The following is an 18,329-nucleotide window of genomic DNA, read 5'->3' on the forward strand; positions in this document are numbered from 1 at the left end:
TGTTGTCACTGACAGCACTGTGTATATACTGTTATTACTGAAAGCAACATGTATGCTGTTAAAACTGAAAGCACTGTGTATATTCTGTTATCACTGTTATTACTGTGTATGTTATCAAAACTCTCTTAACTCTTCAACTTCAGAACACAAACTTTGAGTTGTACTAATTTTTTAAATAAAAAAGAAACTTTCAAAAAGTTTTTTTTTATTTAAAAAAATAAGTACAACTTAGTTTTGTCTGCCAAGGTGTGTTTATTATATACATTTTTAAATCAATTTAATTTTAAAACAATTTCAATTATACCTTAAACTTTCGAGATGCAGTTACCCACTTAAGATATCTGATAAAACGAATGGCATTTTTTTCAGCAACAGTTAATCTAAAATATACAAAAGATTTTAAAGTGGAAATTATATTTATTAAATGTAAAATCTCATAATTTGAAATGCTGAGCTAAACTAATTTTTGCTTGTTTGTTTTTCTAGTTAATTATTGCTTGTTTTTCTAGTTAATGTGGTTGTTCTTTATCTGTTGGTAAAATATTTGTTTGATGAGTGATGCATTATGAGTGATGAGTGATGAGTGAAGTGATGAGTGATGAGTGAAGTGATGAGTGAAGTGATGAGTGATGAGTGAAGCAATACAAAGGATCTAGAAAAGACTCCCTAAAATATTGTTTGTTAAAAAAAAACAAAAAAACTTATATTTAAATTTTTAAAAACATTATTTTGATTTAAAAAAGAAATGAATTTTGTGGAAAAAGTTTGCATTTTGCCTAAAAGGATTGCAAAACATTTTCACAATAGATTTAAAATGATTACGATGATGCCACCATTTTAAAAATGGAGCCAGTAACAAAGTTTTAACCTGGTTCCATAAAAAATTATTATGTTTATTTTATGACCAAATATATATATATATATATGTATATATATAGAACCCTTAGATGTTGTCCGAAAGTTTTTTCGATATTTTGTTGACAAAAAGTAAAAACTAAAATGCAAGACCGGAATTTTTTTTTTTTAATAATGATAGACTGCCTGCCCCAACCAAACCCTCAGTCGATGTAGCAGCACTCCCTTGCGGGTCAGGCTATTTGTCAGTCGATGTAGCAGCACTCCCTTGCGAGTCAGGCTATTTGTCAGTCGATGTAGCAGCACTCCCTTGCGAGTCAGGCTATTTGTCAGTCGATGTAGCAGCACTCCCTTGCGAGTCAGGCTATAAGATAGTCGATGTAGCAACACTCCGCGCATGATTTACAGTAAAAAAAATAAAAATAAAAACATTTTATTAAAAAAAATAAAAATAAAAACATTTTATTAAAAAAAATAAAAATAAAAACATTGTTTATATTGTTAAAAACATTCAAAATGTTATAAAAACATTCAGAATGTTTTTAAAAACATTCTGGTCAATTAAATTTGCGTTTTTGTGGTTTTTTTAAAAAACGATTAATTTGTAATTAAATTAATGGTTTTTACTTTCGTCCAACACGGAAATGTTGGACGAAAGTCAAAAGTAATTAAAAGTGACGTATGTGTTGGCGTAAGAATCACTTTTTTCCTTCCGCTCTTCCTAAAGCCAACAAACTATAGAACTATATATATATATATATATATATATATATATATATATATATATATATATATATATATACATATATATATATATATATATATATATATATATATATATATATATATATATATATATATATATATACATATCAGGGATGCGGAGTCCCAAAAAGGACTACAGATTTGAAAGTCACAAAAAGATTACTTCATCCTAGTTTTTGGTATCCAGGAGCTCTAAAAATATAAATAAGTTTATGGACTATTAATAGGAAAAAAACATAGCAGATATAGCATATCATAAGTCAACAAATATGTTTAGAGCTTCTGGACACTACAGACTTGGAAAAAGTAGAGATATTAAGCCGGAGTCCGCATCCCTGATACATACATACATATATATATATATATATATATATATATATATATATATATATATATATATATATATATATATATATATAAACGTAGAAAAAACAACTTTTTCTATGGTACTTTAAGTTTCATGCCTATACAGCAATCATCAGCCATTGAATACAAATTCAAAAACAAAAAAAACCGCTATCAATATATATATATATATATATATATATATATATATATATATATATATATATATATATATATATATATATATATATATATTGTTGTTTTGATTATGTAATAATAATCAATTTTTTCGATTTGAGAGTGATCAATATAAAATGAAATAATCACAAAATAGATCAATAAATAAATAAAAGAGTAAGATGAAAAAAAACAACTTTTTTACGGTACTTAAAGTTTCATGCCATTTGCGGCACTCATCAGCCATATATTTAAATCAAGAAAAAACCGTTCAAAAATACAATTAAAAAACCGTTACAAAATTAAAAAAAAAACAATGGAATGAGTTCTGTTGTCAAATAATAATAATAGTAATAATAATGACAATAATAATAATAAATATAATGATAATATGGAAAAACATCTTTTTTAATCGCCAGTGTCATATTGGGAAAGAAGGAATCTGTTTCTATGTCTTCACTTAGAAACAATCTCACTCCTTTTATTCAATAAATTAGTATTTTTATAATACAGAATTTCATATTTTTCGGTGAGACATAATTTGCAAGATTTGGATGTTGGATTATATGCTTTACATCGCCTGAGAATTTTCCACTTAACTATAGGGACTAAATTAGCTTCTTTTAACTTCCATACATATTTTGAGAGTTCAGTATCATTTTTGTATTTAGAGATGTTAAATGATTTAACGTGATTAGCGTATCTTAATTTAAAAGGAGTCTCACTTATCCCAATGTAGGATTTTTCATTAGAAGATGAATCAAGATTATCTGTTGTTACAGTTGCTTGATATACAATGTTGCTTGTTAAACATTTATTAAACAATGTCTGACCGATAGAAAATCATTTATAGTGTATGAACAAAAGCAAACATTCCCATCTGCCGTAACTTGTCAGGTTTCCCAGGGCTTTCAGGGGTTTCCCAGAAGTTTTCAATAAAATTGACATTAACACATCTTCCGATTGTTTTATCACTTTAAAAGACCATAAAGATAATTTTGAAAACAATCCGACTGTCCGTTTATTGAATCCTGCTAAAAACGAGGTTGGTAGTATTAGTAAAGATATTCTTTCTAAAATTAATACAGACCTAATAAATGTATTACAATTAAATCAATGGAAAAACACTCGAAATGTTATCGATTGGTTTAAGGCCATAAAAGATAAACACCTTTATAAATTTTTAGTTTTCGATATTATCGACTTCTACCCTTCTATCAGTGAAACACTTCTTAAAAACTCAATCAATTTTGCGAAGCAACACCTAACATTAAATAACGAAAATATATCACTAATTTTTCATGCAAGAAAGTCTTTGCTTTTTAATAATGATCAAGTTTGGATAAAGCAATCAAGTGGTTTATTTGATGTTTCCATGGGAGCGCTCGATGGTGCAGAGGTTTGTGAGCTGGTAGGAATATTTCTTCTTTTTCAAACTTCAAAATTTTATAACAAGCTTGAGGTTGGTTTATACCGTGACGATGGCTTGGCAGTTTTTAGTAATAAAAGCGGCCCTCAAATGAAAAAAATAAAAAAGCATATTGTCGAAATATTTAAATGCAATGGCTTACGGATTTCTATACAATGCAACATGAAAATTGTTAACTACCTTGACGTGACTCTAAATCTTAGTGACTGCACTTTTAAACCTTATTTCAAACCTGATAATACATTAAATTACATCCATGCTGATTCAAATCACCCGCAGAGTATATTAAAACAAATACCACGTTCGATTGAACTTAGATTGTCTACAAATTCATCTAACAAAGAAATATTTCAAAATACTATTCCTCTATATAATGAAGCTTTATTAAAGTCTGGTTATAAATGTAGTCTAACATATAATCCTATAAAAATATCAAGTCCAAAACGGAACAGAGCCCGCAACATCATTTGGTTTAACCCTCCATTTAGTAAAAACAATAGCACCAACGTGGGAAAATATTTCTTGAAACTTATTGACAAACATTTTCCTAATAATAATAAACTACATAAAATCTTTAACAGGAACACAGTCAAAGTTAGCTACAGTTGTATGCCAAGTGTAAAATCTATTATAAATTCGCACAACAAATACATTTTATGCAACAATACAAACCTTAATCAACAGGACTGTAACTGCTATAATAAAAATCTCTGTCCGTTGTTTAATAAATGTTTAACAAGCAACATTGTATATCAAGCAACTGTAACAACAGATAATCTTGATTCATCTTCTAATGAAAAATCCTACATTGGGATAAGTGTGACTCCTTTTAAATTAAGATACGCTAATCACGTTAAATCATTTAACATCGCTAAATACAAAAATGATACTGAACTCTCAAAACATGTATGGAAGTTAAAAGAAGCTAATTTAGTCCCTATAGTTAAGTGGAAAATTCTCAGGCGATGTAAAGCATATAATCCAACATCCAAATCTTGCAAATTATGTCTCACCAAAAAATATGAAATTCTATATTATAAAAATACTAATTTATTGAATAAAAGCAGTGAGATTGTTTCTAAGTGTAGACATAGAAACAGATTCCTTCTTTTCCAATATGACACTGTCGATTAAAAAAGATGTTTTTCCATATTATCATTATATTTATTATTATTATTGTCATTATTATTACTATTATTATTATTTGACGTCAGAACTCATTCCATTGTTTTTTTTTAATTTTGTAACGGTTTTTTCATTGTATTTTTGAACGGTTTTTTCTTGATTTAAATATATGGCTGATGAGTGCCGCAAACGGCATGAAACTTTAAGTACCGTAAAAAAGTTGTTTTTTTTCATCTTACTTTTTTATTTATATATATATATATATATATATATATATATATATATATATATATATATATATATATATATATATATATTTATATATATATATATATATATATATATTTATATATATATATATATATATATATATATATATATATATATATATATATATATATAATATATATATATATATATATATATATACATATACATTTCCTTACAATTTAAAATGTCGAGGTTGTTAAATTTTTTTTAAAAAACTTTTTAACATAAAAATTTATTAACAATTGCATAACACAAAAAATATTTAAAAAAATATGTTATTGATATTGTCGAGTTTGAAGGGTTCATATTTCCGATAGATTACAAGTTTTATATTTTTGAATTCCAGCTAAATGTGTTCTAAAATGTTACAGCAAATTTTAAACATTAACAAGCAGTGACAAACCAAGAGTTATTTAAAAATACAGTTTTTTTGGCATTGTTATGGGGGCAGGTGTTTTGAGATTCCCCCTCCTCCTCTTCCTCCCCTTAATAAAACCAGTGTCGCAACGATGATTTTTATTCATCATTTTTTAAATCATTATTTTAATCATTTGTATTTGTATTTTAATCAATTGCACCTAATGGTGCAATTTGTTATGATTGTAAAAATTTAAGCAATTCCTTATTTGAACTAAAAAGATAAGCATCAGATAATTTAGCTGATGTGGATACATTTATGATATTGAAATTGCTGAAGAAGATATTGTTGATTATAAAAAAATTTAATGTGTAATTATCTATAAGAAAAAATCCATTTTTTATTTTTAATAGCCTTGATGAAAAATCTAGATTTTGATTGAAAGACCATAGCCAAAAAGTTTTACTATCCAGGGATTATAAATGAGGTACTTCATTTTCATTCACTTAAAAAAATATGTATCTCTTGAACATTAATTAATTATTTTGACTGTGTTGCTAAAACCTAAATAAACTTCACTTTCGTCAGATGGCTACATTGAGAGTTGTATAAAGTATAGTTTTAGAGACAAGAATCAATTTAAGTGGTCAGTTTTTCTTGATGTTATAAAGTACAAAGCCAGTAAAATTGTTTATGAAATTCTACCACCATTTTCTTTAAAACAACACGGAGTCTATAAGCTTGTAGATAAGCCCAAAATAAATTACAGGGAATAATGCATTAAAATAAAAGACACATAAGGATATGTAAACCAATATAACCAATGACCTAAATAGAATTTTTGGATGCTTTTGAAATGACACTTTCAAGTGCAAACTCCAAACTTAAGAATGTTCATGCATAGGTCATATAAGAATGTTTTGCAAAAATTTGCGGTAATTGAGGCCTGGAAAACAGGCTTTAATTACCGCAAATTTATTGAGTAAATCTGCTATTTTTTTATTTTTAATATACAAAAAGTTTAATTTTTAGAAGTAGAAATATTTTAATAATGCAAAACTAACTCCAAATTTTTTTTGCATTAAAAGAACAGAATCATGAAATAATAAAAAATCTATACATTCAATATTAGACCTTTCTTATTTCTCATAATGGCTGATTTTTAAACGTTAGTTAAAACATTTTTTGACAGTTTGAGGACTTATAAGTATTTTTATAGGTAATACTTCCTCAACTTTTTTATACCATTAAAATTGCAACTGCCCTTTCCAAAAATAATAAAATACCTTGCGGGAACCTTTTATGTTTTAAGATAAATGTATTTAAAGTTGGCCTCAAATTCAAAGATGTGTGATTTTAGTTTATGATTTTTAGACTAAGGAAGAGTTTTTCTTAGTCTTTTTAATTTTTTTTTTGAAAATTTATCTATTCTTTCCTAATATAAAAACAAACTCAGAATGCAGTTGTCTTATTGTCTTTAAATTTAGTTTAAAAACCCAAAAATCCCAAAAATGACCGACCATAACTCAGGAACTATAAATGTTAAAAAAAACAAACTTACAGGCTTCTTTTTTACCCTATTAGCTTTACTGTAAAAAAAATTAAGCGTGATCGAAGTGTATCACTTTTAAGCCAACAGCACTTTTGCTTGGTTTTCTCAGAAAATGGCTTAATGTAGATAAATAGTTTTAAATATATTACATTAAGATAAAATGATAAGCTTATATAAAACCTAATTTTAATTTAATTTTTGCTTAAGGAAAATTAAAAAAAAATTATTTTTTGATGTAAAAAATATAATTGAATATATTCGCTTCCCAACTGTTTAACTTTAATTTGATACCCTTATTTTTTGTTACCCACACTAAAATTAACTATTTTGAAACCTTACGATTTTCTTGGGAACCAAAATGTGTGTATCTTTTCCACATGATCTAGAAAAATATGTAAGTTTCATAAAGTTACACAAAATAAATAAAAACTTACATACTAAACAAACGAAAAAGTTTCAATTTAAATATTCAATTGAACATCACTAGCAATTTAAATTTCCTGAAGTAGCTAGTCAATCAAGAAAAACTTCAATAGACTTACCAGCAAATAAAGCTCAATCACATAAACTTAAGTTTCCACCCTGTTCTAGAAAAATGTCTCATACCTCTGGTAATCTTACCTCTCCTAATTTAATGATTGCTTTATACACAATGCAGAAAATAAAATGCAAATTTTTTTCATTTCAAATAAAAAAAGGTGCAACACGCAGTTTACAAGAAAAAAATAGAAAATTGTAGCCGAGAGTTTGTTCATTGGGAAGTTCAATGACCCAAAACAAGCTTACAAACAAAAAACTTAAAAGGCAGTACTTTTCAATTTGTGGAAACTCAAATATTCAAAAAAAAACTTTAAATTTTTTATGGTGGTAACTATATATGTACGTTTGCATTCTGACATGTTCTGCAGTGTTCACTCACCTGTAAGTTGCTATTTGTATGTTTGTGTCTTTTATGAATCTTAGACTAGGGTTGCCAGATGTTCGGTATTTACATTGGAGAATACAATGCCGAAGCTATAAAAATAAAGATTTTTACTGTGCTGACCTTCGTAAAAGCCAATTTTATTTAAAACAAGATTTTATTTAAATTTTTTAGTAAAAGTCCTTTTATTAAAAATATATAGAATATATTGGCGCGGTGTTCATTAGCCAGTAAGTTACATCATATATGTTTGTGTTCTGCCTGAACAAAAATTCTTTTACGCTCTTCTTCTTCTTAAGACTGCACTTTTTTAGATAAAATTTCTGATAAAATTGACCATTCCCTTTCTCTTTACCCCTCTGCAGTTTTTTGTTCTGCTGTTTTTAGTAGTGACTTTAATGCTTATTACATTGAATGGCTTTAACACAATTGACTGTACTGACACTGACACAATCAATGTAAAAGATGCTATCTCATGCTAAGCATCATTATTCCCAGTTTACTAAATCTCGTATCTTATCTTCGTAAGTTAGGTTCTCGAAACTTTTGGAAAATCTTCAACAGCGTTATTAACAAAGGTAGGTCTAACATTTCTTCTCTCAATCATGAGACAATCTTATTACCTCTTCCAAGCACGAGGCTGAACTATTTGTAAAGAACTTTATTTCTAATTTGACTTTTAAATCTTATGACCATATTCTTCCTTTCATTCCAGTTATACAGTTTAACTCATTGGTAGACCTTCAAATCACTTGAGCTTCTGCTGCTTAAGTCATATATTAGTTAACTTCTTATACGACTTGTGATCCAGACAACATTCCCGTTATAGTCTTGTAAAAGTGTTCTCCAGAACTCAATCTTAAATGGCTCACAACTTAAATGGCTCTATTTGCTGACAACTCAATTTTCTACTCCTGTCTTGACAAAAAGTCTTCTCTTTTCTATTGCTTAACTCAGGCAATCTTAGATCTGATCTCACTTCTGTAACAGATTGGGGTTGCAGTCGCTTGTAAATTTTAAGTCCATCAAAAGGCAGATATTTACTGCAAACAACTACGCAATACTTTCAACATTTCTGTATTGATGAATACCGACCCTCTCACTGAGTCCTCTTATTTACGTCTTCTAGGATTAATCATTAACTACTGACCTCTCATGGAAACCATATATAAAATTGATTGCCAAATTACTAAGGTGTCTTTTCTTTATCGTGCTCACCATTATCTTTCTTCTGATTCCATTCTCTACCTCTACTAATCTTTACTTTCCCTGTATGGAATATATTGTCATTTTGGGCTGGTTCTTCTAATTATGCTCTTACTCTTTCAGACGTAGTTGAACCTGCTTTATCTGAAAAGATTAAGCCTCTCTTACTTCGTTGTAAAGTAGTATATCTTTCTCTTTTCTACACCATCATGGTCGTTGCTCAAAGGAGCTATCATCTCTAGTTCCACCAAACAAAGCTCATTCTTTCTTGAATTATCATTCAACAAAGTTTTATTGTTTTCTTTATTTGTCCATGCATGCCTTTAAAACTTTAATTCGTCTAGTTTTTTCCCCGCTCTTCAATCCTTTGGAATTGTCTAACATCTTTCTATCGTCCTGACTCATATAACCTACAACCTCACAAGTCGTCTGTTAACTGTTTTCTTGCACTTTAACTATATTTTTTGTATTCTATCAACTCCCAGCTTAAAAGGGTTGGTTTGCAGCCTTTTTTGTTATGAATCAGAAAAAATAATTTTTTTTTATTATTAGTTTATTAATATACAATTTGTAAATGACTAAAAATAAGATACAAAAATACCATCAAGCAGCAAAAACTTTTCTTCCTTGAAAGTTGAAAATTTCTCTTCATATTTTTTTCTCATAATATCATAGTTTTTCTCCATTCCTTGTAGGTATGGTTGCCAAGTACATTCAATATCATTATCGGCAGCATATTTTCGCCAGTAGGACTAAATTAAGTTTAAAAGAAATAAAGAAAAATATTTATAATGTTTTTATTTATATTATTATCAGACCTGATTGATTCAGTAAAGGGAGTGTCATATTATATCAGGTTTTTTAGCATTTCTGGCTAACAACCTCTGCTAATATTATTGTTTTGCCATGTATAAAAAACTTTATATTTAGCGGCACCACATTCACTTGATACAAACCTATAATCTAGCAAGTGCCATATAAAAATGATAAGATTGCATCACAACATCAAGCTTTAAAAAGTAAAGCTGTTAGGTTTTCAAAATGAAGTTTGAAAAAACTCAACTTATCATATATTATTGAAGAACTGCAAGTGATCCTAAATTGTTTATCATCAAAAAACAACAAGGACAACTATGCTGAACTAATAAGAACACATATAACAATCATTCTGGATAATTTGGCCCTCAAAAAAAATTAATTAGACTTAGTAAGCATGATGATTAGTTGTTACCTTTAGAAGCAAAGTTTAAAAGTAGAAAATAAAGTTAACTGGATCAATGTTATGAGAAAGCATTTATCAGATAAAAACTATATGGAACTGAAATTTTAACGGTGAAAAGGAGAAAAAGAGAAAAAGGCAAAACCGAAAGAAATTATTTTAAAAATTAAAAAAGATAAGTTAAAAATAAAGTAAAATAACAAAAATATTAAAAGGTACAAACAAACTAAAAGATTGAAAAAAACATACAACAAGAAAATTATTAAAAAAGTAAAACGAACAAATTGATTTAATAAAATAAAACAAAAAGAATCAATTAAAAGCAAAGTAACAACTTAAAAAAAAAAAAAGTTCGAAAAATGTTCGAAAAAATAACAAAAAGAACTATTTAAAACAAAAATAATTTACTAAAAATTTTTTACGCTTTTCTATATCCGCCAAGAGTAACAGATATAATTTATTTTATTTTGTAGAATTTTTTGCATTTGCCTTTTCGTTATGTAATTTTTGTTTTCATTTTGTAGTTTTTGTGCTTGCCTTTTTGTTTGAGTAAAGTTTGTTATTATTTGTGCTGTTTTTGCTAATGATTTTTATTTTTGTTATTAATTGAGTGTTTTCATATTTTTTTGTCTTTTTATTGACCAAAATTACTCGATTCGCAGTGTCGACTAAATTGACTTGATTTAAAAGTTTTTATTTAAAACCTTTCTGCATATTTGCAACTCAGATTTGGAATAAGTAATAACATTGGCAACTTAGGCCATCACATAAAAATCGCTTTAAAAATGTGAACATTTAAGACCTTTTTCAACTGATTGCCAACTGTTTCATCACTTCATCATACTATTTATTGCTCAGTATTCATTGTGGTTATTGACCAATCAATTTAATTTTAAATTACTTTAACCAACTATTTAACTATTTTAATTAACTTTATGATTTTATTCAAAAGTAAGTAAAAGCTATAAAAACTAGATACAAACTTATTAAAATTTATAGTTATTAAAACTATAAGTTTTAGCAGCAAAAAAATATCACATTATTTTTAAAATAAAATAAATTTTAAAAAAATCTAAAAAAACCTGCAATAATTCAGCAGCTGGTCTTCGTCTTCTACTCACATGTTTTTCTTTTTGCTGTTCTGATACTTGTAGAGCAAAACCTGATCCAATTATTCCCTTAATAGAAAATATTGTCATGCCAGAATTCTTAAATTTCCATACTTAAAAAGATTAGAAAGAAGGTGAATGAAATTTTGAATTTGGACACTGTGTTACTAAGACTCTCAAGATATACTCATGGCATAACTCAAGCTTGTAAAAAATTTTCTTTTAACAATAATAATTAACTTTCGTTTTTTATTTTGTGCAACCCTAGCATTTCAGTTAAATGGAAGGTACATAAGTTTATTAAAAACTTGTATAAAGTGTATGTCAAACTGAAAAGATGCAACAATTGTAAAGTTTTATAATAGTTTTTTTACTATGATAACAAAACATATTTGGATGAAAATTCTTAATAATTATACAAATGTGTGTGTGTGTGTGTGTGTATATATATATATATATATATATATATATATATATATATATATATATATATATATATATATATATATATAAATATATATATATAAATTCTTTTATTGTAAATATATATATGGTGATATTGTAATGATGTGTTTTATAATAATGATATGAGGACATAAACTAGACTTCTTTTATTTTATATTTTTTTATTGTAATGATATGTAAAGAGTGTTAACTACTAAAATGTTATGGTGGTTTTATTATAAAATAAAATGTATATTTATAAATAACATAACTTTGTTAAAAGGTTGCTTAAGTGCAGTGCTTGTTTTTGGTACAAAAAGGACATAAATCTTAAATTAGGGTAAAAAGTCCAAAAACTAAATTAACAATATCTTCTAAAGGCTTAACTTAGAAATAAGCAGGTTCATTCGTTGCAGCAGATATCTGAAATATATTGGCATGTCTTGCCTGATTTGACTGGGTCAGTTTGAAAATAAGAATTACCTCAAAATCGATATTTTGTGACTTATTTACTTTTAGCATTAAAGTCATTATTGAGTGTTATTATTTATATTTGACTCTAAAATGCATACACTCAGATTAGGCGTAAGTACAATCGACAGAGCAGAGGTAATTGGTTAAGCAAATTTATGGCACAAATTGCAGAGCAGGTTATAAAATCAACTGAATTCTTATTAGAGACATTCTTTTGGATTATAAAGGATGCTGAATTCTTATAAATAATCTGCAAAATAATTTGGGAATTCACATGCACACTCTAAATCCAAAGTTAATCCTAGAAAGAATTAAGCGTTTATAGACTTTGGTCTTGTGCACAAATATTTTTTGTGTTAGGTAGTAAACACCTTACCAGTAAATAAAGCGATCTGCCGTTTTCTAATATGTGATCTGCCAAATAATTCTGCAGATTACATGTTATAATTAGAAAAATTAGGTTTCCAAAGCGACGATGTGATGTAATCATTGTCGTCTTCATTCAAACCGCCTTCATTTGGAAAGCACTAGTGAAACTATATTTCCAAGGACTCTCTCACTTTTCTCTTAAAATAGTCTACCACTACTTTAACGGTGTTGTTTTTATTCAGAAATTTTAAAAAACTTAATCAATAATTAACAACTTTAAATGTACATAATGTATATTGCATAAAAATACAAAAAAGGCTACACTCCAGTTTTTTAAATCAAAAAACCTTCAACAATTAATACCTCAAAAAAACAAGCCTCGACTTGCCAACAACTCTTACCCAGGAGTCTACAAACTGGAGTGTTCGTGTGGAAAGTTCTATGTAGGTGAAACAAAACTCAAGATTTCAACTCGCATTTGCCAACATCAAAAACATACTTTTGAGGGAAAATGGAAAAATTCAGCCGTAGCGGGACATTCCAGAAATTGCCAGTGTCTTTGGCTGGAATAAAAACAACACGGTTAAGGAAGAGGTAGACTATTTTAAGAGAAAGGTGAGAGAGTCCTTGGAAATACAGTTTCACCAGTGTTCTCCAAATGAAGGCGGTTTGAATGAAGACGACGGTGATTACGTCACATCGTCGTTTTGGAAACCTTATTTTTCTTATTTAAGACGCAAGAACACATTACATTGAAGTTTTATTATTTGTTTGTTTTTTTAATGGTTTTTTATATTACTTGAATAATGAGGGTATATATAACCCCTAGAAATATTGTAATTTAATATAAAGAAATTTATAAGGGTAAGTTTACATACTATACCAGATGTTTCAACTGAACTAAATTTTATAAAAACTTATCTAAGATGTTGACTTTTAAAAATTATGTTATAATTAGGTTGTTTGGATTTCGGCAAGTTTAAGTACAATGCATTAAGTTTGATTGAAGATCGATGGTAAAATGAATATACCATCAGTTGTTTTATATAAGCTATTGATATTGTACACTTTTTACCATCAACCTTCAATCAAACGCCTCATCTTACCTATATTTATTCTTTCTAACATTAAGTTTCAGTATGAAGGACGTCGCACAGTGGTCCTTTCCGGTGATCTATGGTTGCAAAAGTATTACACCACAATATAAGGGACTGAAAATTCGTATACAGGTAAAACATTGTTGTATATGTAAAATACAAGAATGAACTTGGTTAGTTATGGTAGTAAAGATAGTAATTTCACGGCAATTGTCGTAAGTAGGGTGCACTTTTACTGTCTTTAGGCAATAGGATTAAAACTTGGAATTCCCTAAGTGCCGTGGTTTCAATATTCTACAGTTATTTTCTTAAAAATGAAATCTGTCTACATCTGGCAAAACACTTATATTTCTTAAAATATCTTTATTTGTCAAGAACTGTAATTTTAGTATTTATTTTATATTTTGTTAGATTTTAAAATTAAAAAATGATGATTTTTGTTTTGCTATGTTAAATTATCGTTTCTTAGAATTATTAAGTACTGTAATCTTTGTATATTTTTAGTTCTATTTAAAAACAATGTTAAAAATAACATCTTATAACATTTGTTTTATTTTTCTGGGGAGTAATTTTAAATCAAACCAATTTTAGTTTTGTTTTTTTTAATTACCAGTATATAAAAAAATCGCCTAAACCAGAATCCTGAAAATATAAATATAACGATGTATTTGCAAAGGAGGTATTAAATTTAATGTTTAAAAAAAAGAAAACACGGTAACCAATTTTTTTCAGCATCTCTTTTACCCTCATGCCTTAATTTAATTTGTGTAGCTAGAGAAAGCTCATCAGATGTCCTACCTTCAATGAGATCTTTCTCTCTCCTAGTTTTCGCTGAATGACTGCATTCTCCGAAATGTTTTTTTGGATGCCCTGTGTTTTCTGTCTTTTCACCTTCCTCTCCAAGCACTTAAAAATTACAAAATCACTGTCCAACCAGTCTTTGTTGTGGTGTAAAAATTTGTCAACTGAGCGACATCGTTGTTTTATTTTTCAGCAAATTTGCCACACAAATTTTTTAATTGTTTTTCAAAACTCACTTTAGGCCCATCTTTAGTGTCACTACTATTAAAGTTAATTGTTTCTTCTACAAAATTCATCACTGTATAAAAATTTCTTTCTTTCTACCATACTTCAAAAATGTCTCGTTTTCTCACACGACACGCTATCGAACCTACAAAAATTAATAAAATATAGAAAGAGCACATACGAGTACACAAGAGTAACTTTTTCTGAGAGATAAATAAAGTTACAATAAAAAAATAGATTAGCAACAATCCCGAACAATCCCAAAAGTTCTACTAATAAAATCTTTACAAATTCTTATTTTAGTGCTAATCTATCATCATCTTTACAATCAAATAATTTTTTTATCAACAAAGATACAACATATAATATTGTAAATATATACCTGTTCGCTTGACTTCCATTTAAAAAAAATATTAAAATAACAGTTTTAGGTACACTTAAATTCACTTTGAAAGGGCGCTGGTAAATTGCCTGAAACTACTGAGCATAAGCTTGTTAAAGAAGTACAACTTTTGGGTTCAATTGTTCACTTCGAGGTGGGAGTTGAGTTCTAAGAACGAATTATTTTGTTTACCTGGTTATCTAGGTATTCAATGAATGTCATTACAACCATTATTTGATGATGAATTTTATACCTTTTGCAACCATAAATTATGAAAAAAGACCACCGTGCATCGCTTTTCATAGCTTATTTGGCCAATCACAACACAATAGTTGTAAAATTTATTCTGCCAAATTATTTAGCAGATCATTTATAAGAACTCAGCCTATTTTATAATCCAAAAGAATGTCTCTAATAAGAACTCAGATGATTTTATAATCTGCTCTGCCATTTGTACCATATAAATAATCAGCCAATCTGTTCTGGCATTTCTACCTACCCAGGATTAAATAATTTAAGCTCATTAAACCAAGTACGATCGAGATAACTTAAGCAACATTGCATTTTACCCTGCTGTAATGTTAACATTCAAATTGAATAAATCATAAACTGATAATAAAAGATTGCTATATTTTTCCCAAATATAATTGATTTAATTGTATTTGAGAATCAACAATAGTTATCTAAAAACTAAGAGAGAAATCTGTCTCATTGATATTCATTATGTTTGTAAAAATCAGTATTCATCCAGTCGGCGTGATGTCATTCTGTATTAAAAAGTTTTTTTAAAAGTATATTAGCAAGTACAAAAGTTTTTTTCTAACAAAGAGAAATAAACGTATTTATTGCAATAAAAACGTTTGTTTCTATTTGTTTACCTACCTAGCGAACTTGATGTTGGAATTTTCATGACTAATTTAAGTTATTCAAACACCAAGAAGGCTGGTATAAATATGTTCAGAAAAATTATGTAATGAATAAAGTTATAATAAAATATTAACTTTTCAAAATAAAGTGCGCATTGAGAGGTTAATCTGAAGTCGGGATGCTGAATAAATGCAAATTTTATAAGTTTGAAGCAGTAGCATAAGAGCAAACTGACATTAGTGCGACTTGGAATTAATGCGCTAAAAGAACTTGCAAGTATTGGCATAAGTGCAAACTGGTATAAGTGTAAAGCAATTTCAAACATTGGAGTAAGTGCCCTGAAAGAATTTGCAAAGATTGGCATAAGTGTGAATCAATGCAAATGTTTCAATGAAGAGGTACTTAAACTGCATACGTACTTACTGTCTTAAATCTGTTTTTATGTGTTTAGACGCCGTGGTGCAGTGGCTAGAGCGCCTAGTTTAGAAAGAAGAAATTCAGGGTTTGATGCAAGCTCTGGGCATATTTCACGCCTTTGGTAAGGAAGAAATAGTTAACTTCCTAATAAAAATTAAAAAAAAAAAAATCCCTGCCTCCCCTTCTTGCATGCGTTTGTTTGATTTGGGTAACCCACTTACCCCATCAATATATATGTGTAGTCTAGTTTCAACCTAGTTCCTAAAACAATGTGCTCCATTTATGAGTTAGAGAAGTTTGTAAACCTAGGGCCATCCCACATAATTTGAAAACTATACACTTCTAAGAAATGCTTCTTAGTGAGGTAATAAAAATATTTATTTTTTAATTCTTAATTTCTTTTTTTAATAATTTTTTAAAGGTCGAAACTAGACTATACGTATTGATTAGCAAAGTCCAAACATTCCTTAGAATATTTATCACAATTACAAGAACTTTTTCAATGTGCAAAATTAGTTGTTATAGACTAGTCAGCTGTTTTTTAGGATTCCAAACATTTTCAGACTATATTTTTATTGTTTGCAAAATATTCAAACTTTTGTAAGTTGTAATTGTAGTTTTGTAAGTTGTAATTGTAGTTGTAAACTATTTGTAGTTTTTAAAAAAGTTAAAAAATTTAACACGAATTTGTTAAATCAACTTTTCAAATGAATATAAACATGATATCAATTATATATTAAATTTAAATCAATAGACCAAAATGCAGTCTGCACATCATAAGCATACAGAACTAAATAAGACAGATTTAATTTAAATACTTACTGCGGGAAGTGCAAGAAATAGTGCGCCAAATAATGCAAAAAAACAAATTAATATTTTTTCTGCTGGTTTTTCAGGAACAATATCTCCATATCCAATAGTTGTTAACGATATCTAAAAAAGGAATTATATTGCAATAAAAACAGTTGTAAACCCAGTGCCATTGCTAGGCTCCCCCACCTTTAAAACAATATAATTGTATCAGTAAGTGTGTGGAGTACTAGTCATTGTATATAATGTAACACCCACTACTGCAAAAAAATAATTTTTTTAAACCTATTTTCTTAAAAATTCAAAATCTTGAGTACCACTTTTTTTTAAGAACTAATAGAAAAAAATAACAGAAAATATTTGATAGAAAGCCCTCAAAACTGTATTCATAAGCCACAAAGGTTTTTTGAAAATTCTAACGACAAAGGATTTTGTTTTTTTTAAAAGCTATTTTATATAAATTGCATAACTAAAAAGCTCAAGAATATTTTATTCTACGGTGCTCTTTATTTCTATAATAAGATGAAGATTATGTGATTTTACTTTTTTTATGCATTTTCAAAAGCTAAAACTATTTGAAAAATAATCTTGTCACATTAGTAAAACCAAGGTGGAATTTCGTTCTTGTCACATTTGAAAAGCAAAGCTGGAATTTTACACTTGTTGCATGCTGGAACTATCACATGTTGTGAATGTAAAGAATTTTTTTTTCAATTAACTGAACATATTGTGATAGTAAAACATTTTTTTTATTTTACAAGTTTTTTTTCTTATTTTCGTTTATTTAATAATATTCAGAGATGTATGTGTTGAAATTTAAGACTTGGTCTCAAGACGTCTCTAGACTTACATTTAACTGTCTTGGTCTTGAAGCTTGAAGCCTTAGCCTTGGACTTGAAAGTCTAAAGCATTGGTCTTGATTATGATCTAATCTTTAATAATCACGCCATTGATGGATTACTACATTGTTATTACAAAGATTAAGGTATCATACAAGTAATGAAATAAAGTGATACATAGTCGTCTGTTTTGCTTTTCACATAATTACTTAAATAAAATATGCAAAATTTACTTTGATTTTTTTGTAACAATAGTGTGTGGCTGATATAGT

The 18,329-nt window shown here is 27.9% G+C and overlaps 1 protein-coding gene across 5 annotated transcripts in view; it reads right to left on the reverse strand.

Annotated features, from left to right (window-relative positions):
• Positions 1–18,329, reverse strand: part of LOC136071980 (potassium voltage-gated channel subfamily KQT member 1-like) — a 60,067-nt gene that overhangs the window by 6,697 nt on the left and 35,041 nt on the right. For all 5 annotated transcript variants that reach the window (XM_065818851.1, XM_065818852.1, XM_065818853.1 and 2 more), the window contains exons 7-11: positions 17,231–17,341; positions 11,306–11,401; positions 9,606–9,756; positions 7,216–7,258; positions 305–380 (exon numbers count right to left, since the gene is read on the reverse strand). In XM_065818851.1, the coding sequence (XP_065674923.1) occupies positions 305–380; positions 7,216–7,258; positions 9,606–9,756; positions 11,306–11,401; positions 17,231–17,341 (477 nt within the window). The remainder of the gene's footprint in view (positions 1–304; positions 381–7,215; positions 7,259–9,605; positions 9,757–11,305; positions 11,402–17,230; positions 17,342–18,329) is intronic.

The sequence above is a fragment of the Hydra vulgaris genome, chromosome 15, assembly GCF_038396675.1.
Source record: "Hydra vulgaris chromosome 15, alternate assembly HydraT2T_AEP".
Classification (NCBI taxonomy): domain Eukaryota; kingdom Metazoa; phylum Cnidaria; class Hydrozoa; order Anthoathecata; family Hydridae; genus Hydra; species Hydra vulgaris.